Below are 15,174 nucleotides of genomic sequence, written 5' to 3'. Positions count from 1 at the left end.
CATTTTGGCACCATTGACTTTCCGCATCCTACATTCCCCACACAACCTTTGTGCCTCTTTCAGACACCCCCATACCTGTGTAGCATGTCATAAGAAAGTAATCGATATCGCTACACACAAGAAGACTCCCCACCTCTGTAATCGTCTCTTACACTTATGCACTTACATGATGTATCATTGCAGAGCATCACTGACCTGGCATGCACTAAAAGACACACATAGGCAGATAAATGTAGACGATAGAAACCTGGATGATCACAGGTGGGAAGGATATTGGGGCACACACTCGGGCACAGTATTATTCCACAGTCCTACTGGTTTGTCATTTAGTAGAAGAGCTCTTTCCAGGATCTGAGTTCACTGTGAAAGAAAAGCAAAACAATCCCGGTCTGTTTGTCGCTGTTGTGTAAAACAGAAGCAATGCCTGCCTTGCAAATCTTTCCCAGGACACTTGTCGCTCAGCAGATGCCAAAATGTCCCATTGTCTCTGACAAGCAGTCAAGGCTCGCTCTTAGAGGGTGGTGTGAAGTAGGATAAAGTCATAACGATGACCGTAGAAAGGTGCACACTAAGTATGATCTTCATCCAGTGTTCTAAGTGTAATAAAAGGGGCCAGCTTTAATTCACAAGTTATGGCTAAGTACCATAGAAAAAATGGCTTTCAGTAGCATCACAGTAAATTGCATTCAAAACAAGTTAAATGGCCAATATGGCTTCCCCGGGAGACCAAAGGCACATTAATAGTACCTACAGGTAGTGTACTAAATGACAGTTTTTTGTGGTGTCTGGGGTGCAGAAAAATGCCAAAGTTCAGTACAGGTGTTTTGCAGTCTTTCTGTCTTTGTGTTTGCTTAAATGTCTGCTGTAAATATATGTGCATGACCACAGGGACAAACAGCATATGATGAGTGTGGGTGGTCTGGCCGTGCATTGTCCTACTTGTTGCAGTACTCCCTTGGAAGCAGTGGTACATGGCAGTTTGATAAAGTTCAGAATGCAGATTGTGTATGGTCTCCGGGATTTGATGCAAACCGCTTTTTAGGTATGCACTGCATGCAGTCATCATGGTCTACACGCAAACAGACATGCTTTCCTCTGGCACAAAGGTTTGCCCTAGAAGTATTTGAACACTCTATCTTGCTTTGGACTGCGATACAAGGGATCTTCTCTTTCCCTAGCAGGTGGTGGTGAGGACATCAATCTAAGCAATATAGATCTGTTGAGCCGTGCACAAGCTCAAGTACAATCTTTATATTACTCAATGCTTCTAGCATTGGTTTTCATAGCAACAGTTAGAAGGGTGTTCTTTAGGTGACAAGGCAGATTCTCAGAATGCATAATAGTCTCCTTCAGGTTACAGCCACACAAGCCTTTAGCTTTGCCCTTTTCTTGGTCTCAATTTATGAAAGAAAAGCCAATTTTCCTGTCATACGTGAAATCCTTCTTCTGGCTCTGCACAAAGCTTCTGCTGAAAGTCAAAGTGCAACCCATTTGTCTGGCACACAAGCCCATCTTCTGTTGGCAGCGCCATGTGCTGACGAAAATGGATGGCCAAACAGCCATCCAGAGTTAGTTCACCACAGTAATTTATGGGTACAATTCTTTGTCTCACTCTAAGCTTAGTTTTATGTCTTAGTGGTCATCATACCATAATGTTTTCAGAGTTCTTGCACTGTATGGTTGCTGATATCACCTGGTACTCTGGATTCTGCCTAGACAGTTCTTCAGCAGAGTGTGTGTTACTAGGCTTCATCCCTGTTCTGTCTGCTAGGGTAGTGTTGGACCTGGCCCTTTTTTCCAGTGTTGCCCCAATCTTTTTGCTTGCCTCTTTTCCTGACCTTGTTTTTGTTGGCCTTGAGACTCTGAGCACGTTACAAGTGCTAAAGTGCATGTGCTTCTCCCCTAAACATAACATTGGTGTTTAACAGCATACTTAATTTACCTGTAAGTCCCTTATAAAGTGGTATACCATATACCCCGGGTTTGTAAATTAATTGCTACTAGTGGGCCTGCAGCACTGAACGTGCCACCCGCTCAAGTAGCCCTGTAAACATGTCTCAGGTCTGCCATTGCAGAGCCTGCGTGTAGTTTCACTGCCACTTTGACTTGGCATTTAAAACCTCTTGCCAAGCTTTAAGCTACCCTTTTATTACATTTAAGTCACTCCTAAGGGAGACCCTAGGTAACACTTAGGGCAGGATGCTCTGTACGTAAAAAGCAGGACATGTTCTTTTAGGTTATGTCATGGTAATGAAAAACTCCCAAAGTCTTTTTCATTGCTGTGAGGCCTACTTCTCTCCCAGGCCAGCACTGGGAATTCCTTAATATACTTTGAAGCCTTAATTCCCAATCAGAATAGAGTTGTTACATCAGGTTTCATTTCATTGGAATGGTAATGATAAATCCTTGTTAATGTTAAAGTTGGATTTAACATTACTATTTTAGAAATGCCACTTTTAGAAAGTAAGGATTTCTCTGCTCTTAACTGCCCTTTGTGCCTTGCAGCCTGTCTCTAAAACACATCTGGGTTAGGTGACAACTGCACTTTGTGCTGCCCCACCACCCCAGACAGCTACAAACACAAGAAGGGTGAGTGTGACAAAGGACTCTAGCAGCACAAAAGGATGCTGGACGGAGTGCTGAAACCTTTCAAACACTCACCCCCCACACAGATCTGGGTTTAATCCATTGTTCTTTTGCTCACCATGCCACCCCAGTTTGGACCCAGCCATTCGCAAATCAGTTTTGAACCTGTTCCCCATGGGGACAGTCCTGCCCGAAGTGCCAGACCAAGTCCTCCCTGGACCGGAAACAAGCATCCTGGGACCTTTTTCAAGGTATCACCCTTCATCACCTCTTGGGCTGAGATTCATTCAAGCATTCCACCCATCACTGTTTTGTGTACCTCGGTGCAGTGCCCTGTGTGTGACTGCTAATCCCAAACATGGGTCCTGTACTCACTCTGCTACATAACTCAAGCTACATTTGACTGATGAGGCCCTAATAGCCCAAATTAATTATTGGGTTGCTTCTGTTCCCATTCAGCAGGGGTCTAGTTTATACTGGACTGTTACTATTGGAGCACGGTTAAGACTGATTTTGTGTATGGCTTGTTACTGTATGAGGTGGCATGTGGTGCAACAGAAGATGAGACTGCAATGTGGAGATTGAGATTAATTTAAGCATTCCACCCATCACTTTTTTTTGTTTATCTCACTGAGATGCCTCACTCGTTTGCTCAGACCCCTCTTATACACCATTCAGCCCACACCTACACACAATCCTACTCCCCTGCACACAACCCTACTCCCCTTCACACATCTACAGTAAACTCTGGGGGACGGATTTTCAGTCATGGCAGACTACAGATTTCAAAGGGTTAGTAGCCTCCCTAAATTTGGGAGGGAGGTCAATAGTTCTGTACCCCCTTATTCCTAAACAAGTGCCACAAAAACTAAAGTTGTTCCCCGACTGGATAATAGGAATGATAGTGAACCATGTTAAGGAATACCACTTTGGATAGACACCATGTTCAGAAGAACTGAGTATTGAGGTGATGAGTGACTTAAAGACCATAGAGAGGACCTGCAAGGAGAATCTGGATTTAAGTCTCCCTTGAAAAACATAGTGTGCCTCAGAAATTATTAAATAACGAGTAGAACAGCACAATTCTTTTGTGCAAGTGACATTCAACTTTCCAATGTATTTCTGTTTCAATTGTGACTCTACAAGTTGTTTCAAAGAGGTAATTGTAGAGTAGGATCTTCATCAGTGTCCTCATATAAGCCTGTGAAATTTGAAATGGATGTTTGAATTGGAACCCCTACTTCCATTTTTGAAGGTTGTTAAATCCAATTGCCGCCTCAGCTGATTTGTGGGGATTTAAGCATTTTCGGATTACCTAGCCCATTGGCTGGAGAGCAGAGTATTTAGAATCCTGTACTGCTTTCCGAACCCCACTCTGCATGAACAATGAAGGATGGAGTTCTGCCTATTACAACAGTCCTAAGCTTTTGAGATCAGTTTACTGATGATCTGGCACTGCTTTAGGGGTGCTGATAATGACACCTACAAAGGCTTGCTCTGGCAAGAGTTTTTAAGTACATGTTTTTGTTCTAATCAAAATGAAATATAAACTTAAAACAAGTCCTGAAAGGATAGGGTATTGAGAGAGTCCAGAGGTTGGGTCTGACGCATACAGACTTTTAAACACCTAACATTAATGTAGCTAGTTAATCGATCATGTTTATCATTATTATTACAGGAATAATACAAGTCTTAAGAACAATTAATTTATAGAGAATACATTGCACAAGTCTCTTAGTTTCTATTTCTTTGGCTTGAGAAACATCCTAAAATTAAGATTTGCTTTGATGTGTGTCTGAGAGTTATTGAAATGATGGAGACGTACTTCTCATTTGACTAACAGCAGATCTTGCAGTCATGAGAAAACTACTATGCCCATCTTGTAGGGCTGACTGATGTTTTTTTTTAGTGAGTTTAGAAACCATATAATGCCTTCACCTGTTAGGTTAAGTATGTGTAGGTGTTAGCCAATTTGTATGTTTCGGCTGTATTGATCTGTAGTTATTACCTGGATTTTGTAAAAAGTTTTCATTGCTTTACTATTAAATAACTCAACTGTCCATCCTCAATTGTTCATTTATACTGCAGGTTGTATTATATGCTCCCCTCTGTGAGTCATAATTATCGAACAACATGTACACATTGTCCATCAATGTCTCTGAAGCGGGAGAGGTGTTTCCTCATTCACCAAGGTGGAGTGGCTGCTGTCTCAACTGTCATGGTCCACATTATCCATGTGTATGTCTGGCTGGACTGAGAAGATCCCAGGGTTGCTTTATCTTCATAATAAAGCCCACAGTATGATATCCAGCCACACCTTCCCAAACTTCCCTGGACAGCCCTTAATTTCGTACACCACATCTTCTGCTTTCATGCTGCGTGTAATGCCCGTTATACACGTGTTTAGTGGGCCCGAGAGGACTTCCTCCATCTCTAATGTATGTCCCTTTTTGCAAGCGAACTCCAGTGTCTAAAAAAAGAAGTTGCAAAACCAGATTTGAACAAAGACCTGCCTGTAAGAGACCCCTGCAGTTCTTGGTTTCTCCCCCTTGGGGTTCACAATGATCGTCACTAGTCTTAGGTCGGGTGGGAGCTTGCTGCTCCACCCTGCTTATTTAAACTTGGCCATAAGCTGGGGCCCCAGGATTGAGAGTGTTCACAGAAATCCTACTGGGACCTGGGATCTTCCCTGGTTGCATGAGTCCCACCCCCTCTGCCACTTTGGCAAGAGAAAGATCCCTAACTAGGTCAGCCCTGCTCTCTATATCCAGCCTTGAGATGGGCAGTTCCTCAAGGAAGCCCGCTATACTGACCTTGGAAAAGGAATGCCTCTCCTATGCAAGTCCTGGTAGTAGTGTGTGAAACAGTATGCTATACCCTGTTTGTAGGGTGCCGGAGACGGTCTTTGCCCTTGATCTGCCTCACCCATCTAGCCCCTTCCTTTCTCCTACTTAGCCAGACCAAGAGGCAAACCCGCCTTATTACCCAAGTCATATAATTTCCTCAGTTGCCAGTTTTTTTGTTTTTTTTTAAACTATGTGGGTCAGAGTATGAATTTATAGATGCATTTTTCCAATTTCTGCATTCCAAAGCAGGTCAGTAAGGAAGAAAATAACATAATACAGCCTCCTTTGTTAGAAAAGAAGTGTTGTATCCTGCATAGGCCACTCAAAGGTTAAAACAGAAAGATTTGTTAAGTTTTGAAGAATGTGTTAACATTAGCAGTTTAACAAGTCTGGTATCCTAGGCCATGCAGAGTTTAAAACAAGTGCACTGTTTTGAAAAAGCAGCTTTTTGATTAGGCCTAGCTTCACTCATTTAGTTTAATTGAACATTGAATTTCATTATTAATTTTTAATGAAAGCTTTCGCACTGCCGTCCTGTCAGTGTCTTACTGCGCAGGCCGCTTCCTCACTTAAGCTTGCCTCAGTTCCCATGCTCACATGACTGGACCAAGAGGGGCAATCCCGCCCCAGGGCATGGCCATGAATGAACAGTAGTAGGATGCCATAACAAGAAGTTGTTCAAAGGAGTATTCTAAATCTGTTGATTCTCCCTCCAGAGCGACAACTATAGGTCTCCATGTGTTGATCTTTGGCGAGGGTCCGCCAAACCACTGCATCAATAACTTGCTGCAAACTAGGCCAGTACTGAACTGAACAGTGGATTTTGGACTTGATAGTTGAGTTAAATTTGGTAACACTCAGTAAGCCTGACCTGTTAGCGCCTTCAACCCCATTGTTCCCACTGCCGAATGAGCATGGTGCAGGGCAGGCATCCAAGAAGCACCCACCGTCGATAGGGCTCCATCCTCCTTCAGTGCCTAGTAGGCTGTATGAAGTTTCGACCTCACAGTCCGGCAGCCTGATATCCATTGCTGAACAGTTTCATAAGGGTTTCACCTCTAAGGAGGACCTCATCAACAATGGTAATGTCATCTTTAATTTTCCAGTATGGTTGCAATGTTTCCTTCAATCGCGTTTCACGCATCCAGCCTTCAATTACGTACTTTTTTATTTCTGTAAATATATTGTCATTTCTAGTGGCCTCATCCCACTCTTGTTTTGTAATAGCTCTATAGGCCTCTTCACTATTAAACAATCAACCAGAACATCATCATCATACTTGTTTTCTTCACAATCAGTTTCCCTAACACATGATGCACATGACAAGTAGTCGGCTGTAACATTCACTTTGCCCGAAATATGCTCTGTTCTGAATTGGTACTCTTGTAATGTACATACAAGCTTTGCTATTCTTGGAGTAGGTTTACTTGAACCTTTTCCATCTGGGATGTTGACTAAAAGCTTGTGATATGTACATAAAATTAACTCTTCCCCAAAGAAAACTTTTAAACTTTGTAACAGCCCAGCCACAGGCTAAAAGCTCACGTTCAATTACTGAATACTTTGGCTCAGCTCCTCTCAGTTTTTTGTGAAGCAAAAGCAATACTTTTCTCCTCTTTAGCCACTCTGGCTTAGCACCGCCCCCAACCCAACTTGACTAGCGTCAGTGGTCACTATGCTCTGTAGTTTTTCACTGAAAGACTGCAAGGAAGGTGCTAGCTGAAGTTCTTGTTTTTATGTTTCTCATGCTTTCTTCACATATCTCATCCCATACGAAATTCTGCATCCTTCTTCTTTGTTAGCTTCCGAAGTGGTTCCACTTCTGTTACATAATTCTGTATGAATTTAGAGTGAATTTACACATTCCTAAAAGTTATGCAAGTTCTTTCTTGTTGCTTGGGGTTGGTGAGTTTGAAATTCCAGATATTAGAGAAGGCTTTGGTCGAACACCTTGTTCATCAATAAGGTGTCCAAGGTACTCTACTGTTCCTTCAAAAAATGTACATTTGTCTTTTTGAGCGTTAGACCACTGTCTTGAATTCTACGTAATACTTTTTTTTTTTTTAAATAGACAGGTGTTCTTCCTCTGTTTTATTGTAGATTAGTAGGTCATCCTGAAATGACCTTACACCTTCCATATCTTAAAAAGTTGATTCATTACTCGTTGGAAGACTATCTATGCCGAACACAGCCCGAAAGGTAATCTAAAGAATTGGTAAGCTCCTTCAGGAGTGAACGCTGTGTAGCTCTTTGAACCTCCCTCCAACTGAACTTGATGCTAAGCTGTACTGAAGTCCAGAGTAGTGAAGAATTTTGCTTGGTCCAAAGTCATCACCATCTCATTTATCAGAGGCAATGGTTAACAATCAGCTACCACGTGATTGTTGAGTTGACGAAGATAAATGCACAAACGGACTGAGCCATTCCTTTTCTTAGCTAAGACCACGGGTGACAGCCACTCGGATGCATTGATGGGTTCTATTATTCCTTTGTCGCACCAACTCTTTAAAATAGCCTTAACCTCAGAGCGGGCAGACAAGGGTATGTTTCTTACACGTTGTTTCACAGGTTGCATGTCTTCCGTCAACATTATTTTATGTTTGAAATTCTTTAAGCACCCAAGTTTTTCACTGCATTCTTCCTTGTATTCTTCAAGAATATTTTCCAAGCTGTCTTCTTGGATACTGAACACATAGGGCGGTTGGCATGGGTTGATCAACATCCTCAGGCTCTGTTGCTCCATCCAACCAAGGATGTTGACATTGTAGTCTATCACAAACACCTTTGAGGATGTATTTTTGTCCTTGAACTTCAGGTTAGCGTTAAATACTCCTGCTAGCTTTATTTTGTGACCTCCATAGGCTCTTGGAATAATCTTGCTAGACTGTAGTGGTGCTTTACATTCTAAGGTCTCATAAGTGTTCTTTGACAAGATAGTAATTCTGGATCGAGTATCAACTAGCATTTCCACACTTTCCCCATTTACATGAATGTTGCATTTGGGTTGATTATGTAAGTCTTCTGAGTCTGTCTGTTTTATATCCTTCCACCTTGAAGACTTCCTCACCATGAGAAGATATGCAAACCTTAAGGAAGTGTCCAATCTTTCCACATCCCTTGCAAGTTTTGCTGATGGCAGGACACCCTCTGCTTGATGCTAAATGGGTACCAGATCTGCAGCGGTAACATGTCCTCTTTTTGCTGCTTGAATTTGAACTGCTTTTCCTATTTTTTTATTATTTTTATTTGACTTGTAGATGATCCACCTTTGCGGATCAGATTGACATACGCTGAATGGTTGTCAGGTTTGCGCAGCAATTTTATTTCCTTTGCAGATCTTTCCATACTTTTAATGGTTGATAGCACCTTCTCCTAGCTGGGGTTGCAATGGCACAACAGTTTTTCTTGCGCTTTAATACAAGTGGTGCGCATAACTACCTGATCGCGGATCATTTCATCCATGTCTCTGAGATGCTGTAGCTAACATCCTCAAGGTTGCGACATATGACTCAATTGACTCTCCTGGAGTTTGATAACGGTAATAGAAATTATATCTTTCCATAATAACACTTATAGTTGTATTAAAGAAGTTTTTCATTCTTTCCTTGGCTTCAGTGAACACATCCCATTCTTGATCTTCCTCCTCCTCTTTCTTAACAGGAGCTATGTGATCAAACAACCTTCTTCCTTCTACCCCCAGACAGTTATACATCATGGCTTGTTTTCTGGCTGGATCATACTTGGGCCAATCAATAGCCTTCAAATGTTTTTTAAAAAATGTGTCCATTGTGTCCAGCTTTCTGCAGGTGGTCCTGGGACATCTAAAAATGTACTTGGCATTGCCACTGCATTTATTATGCCAGCCATGATAATGTTAATTTTCATGGGTTTTATTTATAATTTATACGTAATGATCTATCAAATTGTTTAACTTCTCAGCTTAAGATTGTACAATGCCTTTGCTTAGCTATAAATATCACTTCTTAGGATCTGGCTCCCTCCTGTGGCGGTTTAAAGTATAGCACATTAGTTAATTCAGGGCATGTAAAGGGTTAATCCAGTGGTTCCCATACTTTTTTGACCCGCAGCTCCCTTGACCAGTTGGCCGTTAGCCACGGCTCCCCATTACATTACATTTATTAGGCAGGCGGGGGGCAACAGTGTGCACTGTAATTCTCATTCATCAGCCTTCTAGCAGAGACGTTGTATAACAATGGCTAACACAGCATCAGTTCACGGTGAAGGAAAAAAGAATACAATAAAATGCCAAATGCAATCCTGGCAGCTTGTTGTTTCTGTACAACATCAGGCACTGAAAGAGCATATATGTAAATCCCTACTGCATACATTCTGGAATCAAAATTATATCACTTTGTTGCCGGGGTAAGCCTGAGAATCTGTGGTAATTTAAAGGCCAGACTGTCTGTTACTAACAAAGAATGTAGAAAAACATGTTCACACCAGTATGTTTCACTACTTCAAAAGAGTGAACTATCAGCAGTGTTGCAGCAAAGCTGAGAGAATGCAACAATGAAAACAAAACCGAGTCACCTTAAGTGTGTAGGGCAGGGGTACCTTTCTTCTGAACAACTGCACTTTTTGTCTGGATGAGGTGGCTTACAAAAGTGGAAACGCTGATAAACAGAAGTAAAGCTGTCCTTCCGCAATAAAAATGATGCAACTAGGGCTGCTGTTCCAAAGTCTGGAAATCTGTGCTCATACTGGCATCTGGTGGCTATTACAGGAACTGCAGTTCATTAAAAACGATCTGCAAAGGTTCACTGCTGAACAATGTGTGTAGCATTGATAGTTTTGCAGTGACCATGGCGCACCTGGCTGACATTGATGGCGCAGGGGGGTGCCACGGCACACAGTTTGGGAACCACTGGATTAGTCACTTACAGTTCAGCTCAAAGTCATCTCAGAAGCCAGAAATCAGGGTCAAGAGGTCATAACTTGCCGGCAGGAATTCAGATGCCTGAGTGGATACGAGCTGACACACCTCAGGCTCTTCATATGACTTACGCTCAAAGAATGCACTTGATAAGCCAGTCCAGGGCTGTGAGCACAGCCTGCCCCTCGTCGAATGGATTTTTGTTTTTAATCCCATCCTTCGTCGTCAAATTTCCTTATGTAATGACGAGGAGACGGAGAGTGAGGTGAATATCTCTATCTTTATTGCCTTCTTCCTCCAAATGCCCCAATGGTCCTCTTCTACCGTTCCCCCGACCCCTAACATTCCAAAGACCACGCGCAGCATAAGCTGCGTTCACAGACACACGAGGTAAAACAGGGGGAAGGGGAAACACATGATACACGGGGATAAATGTCTATATTATGTTTCCGCGCTATGACAGAACACTACAACTGTCATGTAAGATTTGTAATCCATTACCCAGAAATTTGCAATAAAATACTTTTTTTTTTTTTTAAGTATCTTAACTCTAAACTTCCACCTGTGATCTCCTGTGGCAAGTATATGTTTTTAAAATTCAGACGTTTAAGTTTTGGAATGCTGTAGAGACATGTTTTTAATTACTTTTCAGTAAACCTGCTGGCAGCTGTTGGGGGCTTTATCCAGGCTGTTTTTCATAATTGTGTTTTACTATATTGTATGTTGTACATCGTTTTTGTATATTTTTCTTTATTACATGCCTTCCTCATAGACTACATTTTTTGTGTATAGGTCCTGTCTGTGGGTTGGAGAAATCGTCGTGTGGCATCAACCTCGATGAACAGAGAGTCTTCCAGGTCTCATGCAGTCTTTACTGTCACAGTCGAATCCATGGAGACAAACGGTGGTATAGTTAATATTCGGTCCTCGCAGCTCAACTTGGTGGACCTGGCAGGTTCTGAGCGGCAGAAAGACACTCAATCTGAAGGAGTTCGGTTGAAGGTTTGAGTTGCTGACATTTTGATCCAAATGCTTTAGTCCATCGCTTTAATTTTTGACAACACTTTTCCAATTTTCTTGTGAATTTTACTGTCCAGTTTCAAAGTTCAGTACTAGCTTGTTTGGGTTTTGTTTTCCTTCTTTTAAAAAAGTTGGCAACCAGCACAATGAACAATAGAATGTCCAATTGCACTTGGAAGGAAATAGATGAACCATGACCCGACTGTTAAGTGAAAATATTCTGCTAGAAATGGCTGGTTGTACCCCTTTTTCAACTCTGACTCGGAGTACCTCTTGATAATGTGGAGCTGCCAGCTTACAGCCAAAGTGCACTTTTACATAGAAACAGAGTACTGAGCCCTGTGTCTACTTGCTTGCTTCCAAAGCTGATATTGATACCAGTGTAGTAATGTATTCCTCTCATGCTCGCCAAGCTCTATATTCTGCTTAGACTCTATTTTCCTCTTTTCTGTGCTATCTATTTTAAGGCCTCTGCTGGTAAATGAGTAGCGATAGCAAAGAGAAAAACCCAAGAGGTACTCAACACCCCTACAGTGTCAGTCTTATTGAAGGAGCAGTGACCAGGGATTTGACGGTAGAAAATTATGTGGATGAGATCCAGGAAGAATTATGTTCTGTCCCACAGGGTGAGCTGGGAGTTCACTCTATTACTCAAGGATATAGCTGCTCTAGCACCCTGGTGATGTGGTCTGTGGAGATAAGCACTGGATGCTGTAACAACGCTCCATCATGATGTCACCAGACAATGCAAAGAGAGCCATCGTGGAAAATTCTTACTGGTGGAAGAAATAAAATGCACATGCTGGCTTTTTGGAAAGCATTGTTTGTCTTTTTTTCATCTGCTTGTTCCATGCAGTTTCCTCCCAATGTATCCCTCTGTCCCTATTACTCAAAATTAACTTGTCTGTTTTAACTAAGTGCTGGTCATTCCCTATAGGTCTCTTGCTTAGCTGACTGCCTCATTTCACTTTGGTGTTTATCATTTGAATTTCTTAGTGTTGGTGTCCATTTAGTCATAGTTTGTTTTTACTGTCTCGCAGATCTCTTCCTTCTTTATTCCTGTGTTAGCTTTGTGTTTCTTGTTTTTTGGTCTAATTTTTTGTGAAGTGGCGGTCACTTGGCAGGATGAAGGCCTTCTATGATCTGAAGCAAGGCATCTCAATGGTGTCTTCTTAGCCACAAGTACATGCAGCAGGATATCTTGTGAAGAAACCTCCGTCTGTAATGAACAGTGTGTGTGTGTGTGTGGCTTCTTTTGGGGAAGGAAGTCCTGATGATTGAAGTACCCACCATTGAGGTCGTCTTGAGAGGGAGAGCTGAAAAGCATCACAATGTTTGAGATCGGACTGTTCCCACCATATGGTATTGCTATCAAAGTGTTAGCTGGCACACCTTTCTTAATATTAAGAACCATATCAACTTGAAAGCATGGAGAGCTGTTCCGGGTAATAAATATTATCTGGGGTTCTTTCCCTTCCCGCTCAGACTGCTCTCAAAACGTCTGCATTTTTTTTTTTTTTTTTGTACCAGCATGTATGAGAACTGTGATTGCCACCTTTCTTCGTTGTCCATGCAAACATTACAACATTCCACAAACTTTAGTTACAAATGACGAGTAACTCAGCCACCTGAGTCCTAAATTTATAAAGCTGTGTCAGAGAAATCTTGCATGGAAAACATTTAATTAGGAATCGTGAAAACTAGCAAAACAAGCATTTATATTTGTACCCAGGTGTTGGTTTTTGCAAGTGTAGCTAACCAATCTGACTCACAAAAGCAAAATGTACGGTAACAAACTCGTGTGTGTGAGTAGTTACATGATACACTGTTGCTCATATGGGTCCACCAGTTCTCACTCTCTAGGCAGCTGGCCTACTATAGCGCGTTAGGGCTGGTTGGCTAACCTGGGTACAATTAGGCTCGCCAGTTGTATGCATTTATCGTCTGTCCGATTTCATTACTTTATTGCGCTCAAATCCTCGATTGTCGTTTTTTTTTTTTGTCTTGCTATAAGGGCACTGAAGCCTGTTTGCATAGGACAGTGGTTCCCAACCTGTGGTCCGGGGACCCCTTGGGGTCCGCAAAGCCTTCTCAGGGGGTCCGCGAGAGCCTAGAAAATTAAAAAATATTAACAAATATTGACAAATTAGGTTCCCAGCTTCCAGTAATGACTCAGACGGGGGTCCCTGGATTCCCATGATGATTCAGTGGGGGTCCCTGGGTTCCATTAATGTTAAAGTGGGGGTCCACAGAAATCAAAAGGTTGGGAACCACTGGCATAGGACACATCCTGATACCAGAAAGCCGAAAACTAAATGAATTGTGTATTTTCCTCTGTCTTACTACCTTAATACCCAGTCCTGTGCCTCTCTAGACTTGCCCAGGAACACCTCTCCTTCATACCTACCTTTTTTCGAGTCTGAGGCTCTCAAGCAAAATTTGCCACCTGCCTTGCTAAGATTTGGATTTGCCCTCTTCTAACCCACATAACACATGCATGTTCATCTTCCCAGATTATGAACTGCAGTGAACGAATGATTACCACAACAGAATGTAACTCGGTCTTTGTTTTTTTTCCTAAGGTATCTGATCTTTATAAGGCGATAATTCAAGGGTGTCCTTTACCTGCACACAAAGAATTTTGGTCTGTAAATGCTGCCTTGTGAAAATTATAACATGGAAACGTTCCACTTTGTGGAAGGGTTTCTGGCCTAAGCAGAAAATGTGAAATTTGTGTAGCCCTAGTCAGTCTCTAGTGACAGTATACCAAAACTTGGCTATGCTTACGGGTGCATTGTAGCTTGGAATCCTGCCTTTGTTGGTGTATAATCTTTGGTGCACATGGGATTTTTACCAGTGTCCTGAAACTCCAATCCTCCCCTAGGAGAACTAAGTTAAATGAAAGGCCTGCTCTTTCAACCACTTTGAGTCTTGAAACAAATATCTGAATACGCTTTCTCCATCCACCCAAATCCTAATGAAACTACTTGTTCATCTCCATATTGAGACAGCGATAGTACACACCAATCAGTTACACGGTTAATGGACATGCAAAATAAAAATAAAATAAAAAGCCTGTCCTAGTTTACTAGTTTTAGGTAACTAGTTGTATCTTATCCCTGTGATCTAACCCCCAATGACATCCAACGTATTGGGTTTGTTAAGTACAAGATACTATGATGAAAAAAGCAATTAAACAAAGTCCACAATCGAAAAGCAAAATGAATTCAAAATCACTCTAATGCTCCAATGACCATATTATGTATACGGTGCACTGCACGGGTCTGCCTCTCAGCGCAACCTTCATTAGGTGCTTTGCCCAGCATAGTTTATTGCAAACTTGCATCTGCCCTCAAGGCACATTTGTGAAATATGTGACTGACCATTTGAAGCAGTCGATCCATTTTTCACAGTGCAGCCCACAAACGGCCTGCTTTTGAAAGGACAATTCAGGATCCCCCTTCACATGAGTGCAGTGACTGCAACTGTCTTCAGGGGGGGTGTCAAAGGTTGGGGTCCAAACCCGTCCCATTCCTCTGCTTCCCGCTTGCACTGTTCACCTAGGAGTGTAGATGTGGAGGGGAAAAGGGTGTGCTGACTGCACCACTTCTTTGTAGCACAGTCAGTGCACCCCCCACCGGTCACTTTGTCTCTGTGCCCGCATCTGTAATTTGGCTGAGGCTCAGAAGCAAAGTATTTCCCCTCAGTATAAGGACATGCCTCCATACTCAGAAGGTGGCACAGTCATTTGTGGCTCCCGTCTGTAATACCAATGTGCTCCGGGGGTGCAGAAAACGGATGCACGTGCCAGTTGCGCCCCGTGGCACT

At 42.3% G+C, this 15,174-nt stretch overlaps 1 protein-coding gene across 2 annotated transcripts in view; it reads left to right on the top strand.

The window, feature by feature from the left end:
* KIF15 (kinesin family member 15) overlaps positions 1 to 15,174 on the top strand; it is a 930,781-nt gene that overhangs the window by 127,453 nt on the left and 788,154 nt on the right. For both annotated transcript variants that reach the window (XM_069211483.1, XM_069211481.1), the window contains exon 8: positions 11,119 to 11,328. In XM_069211483.1, coding sequence (XP_069067584.1) covers positions 11,119 to 11,328 — 210 coding nt within the window. The remainder of the gene's footprint in view (positions 1 to 11,118; positions 11,329 to 15,174) is intronic.

Source organism: Pleurodeles waltl, chromosome 10 (genome assembly GCF_031143425.1).
Source record: "Pleurodeles waltl isolate 20211129_DDA chromosome 10, aPleWal1.hap1.20221129, whole genome shotgun sequence".
NCBI lineage: Eukaryota > Metazoa > Chordata > Amphibia > Caudata > Salamandridae > Pleurodeles > Pleurodeles waltl.
This window is presented reverse-complemented; position numbering and strand designations above follow the sequence as displayed.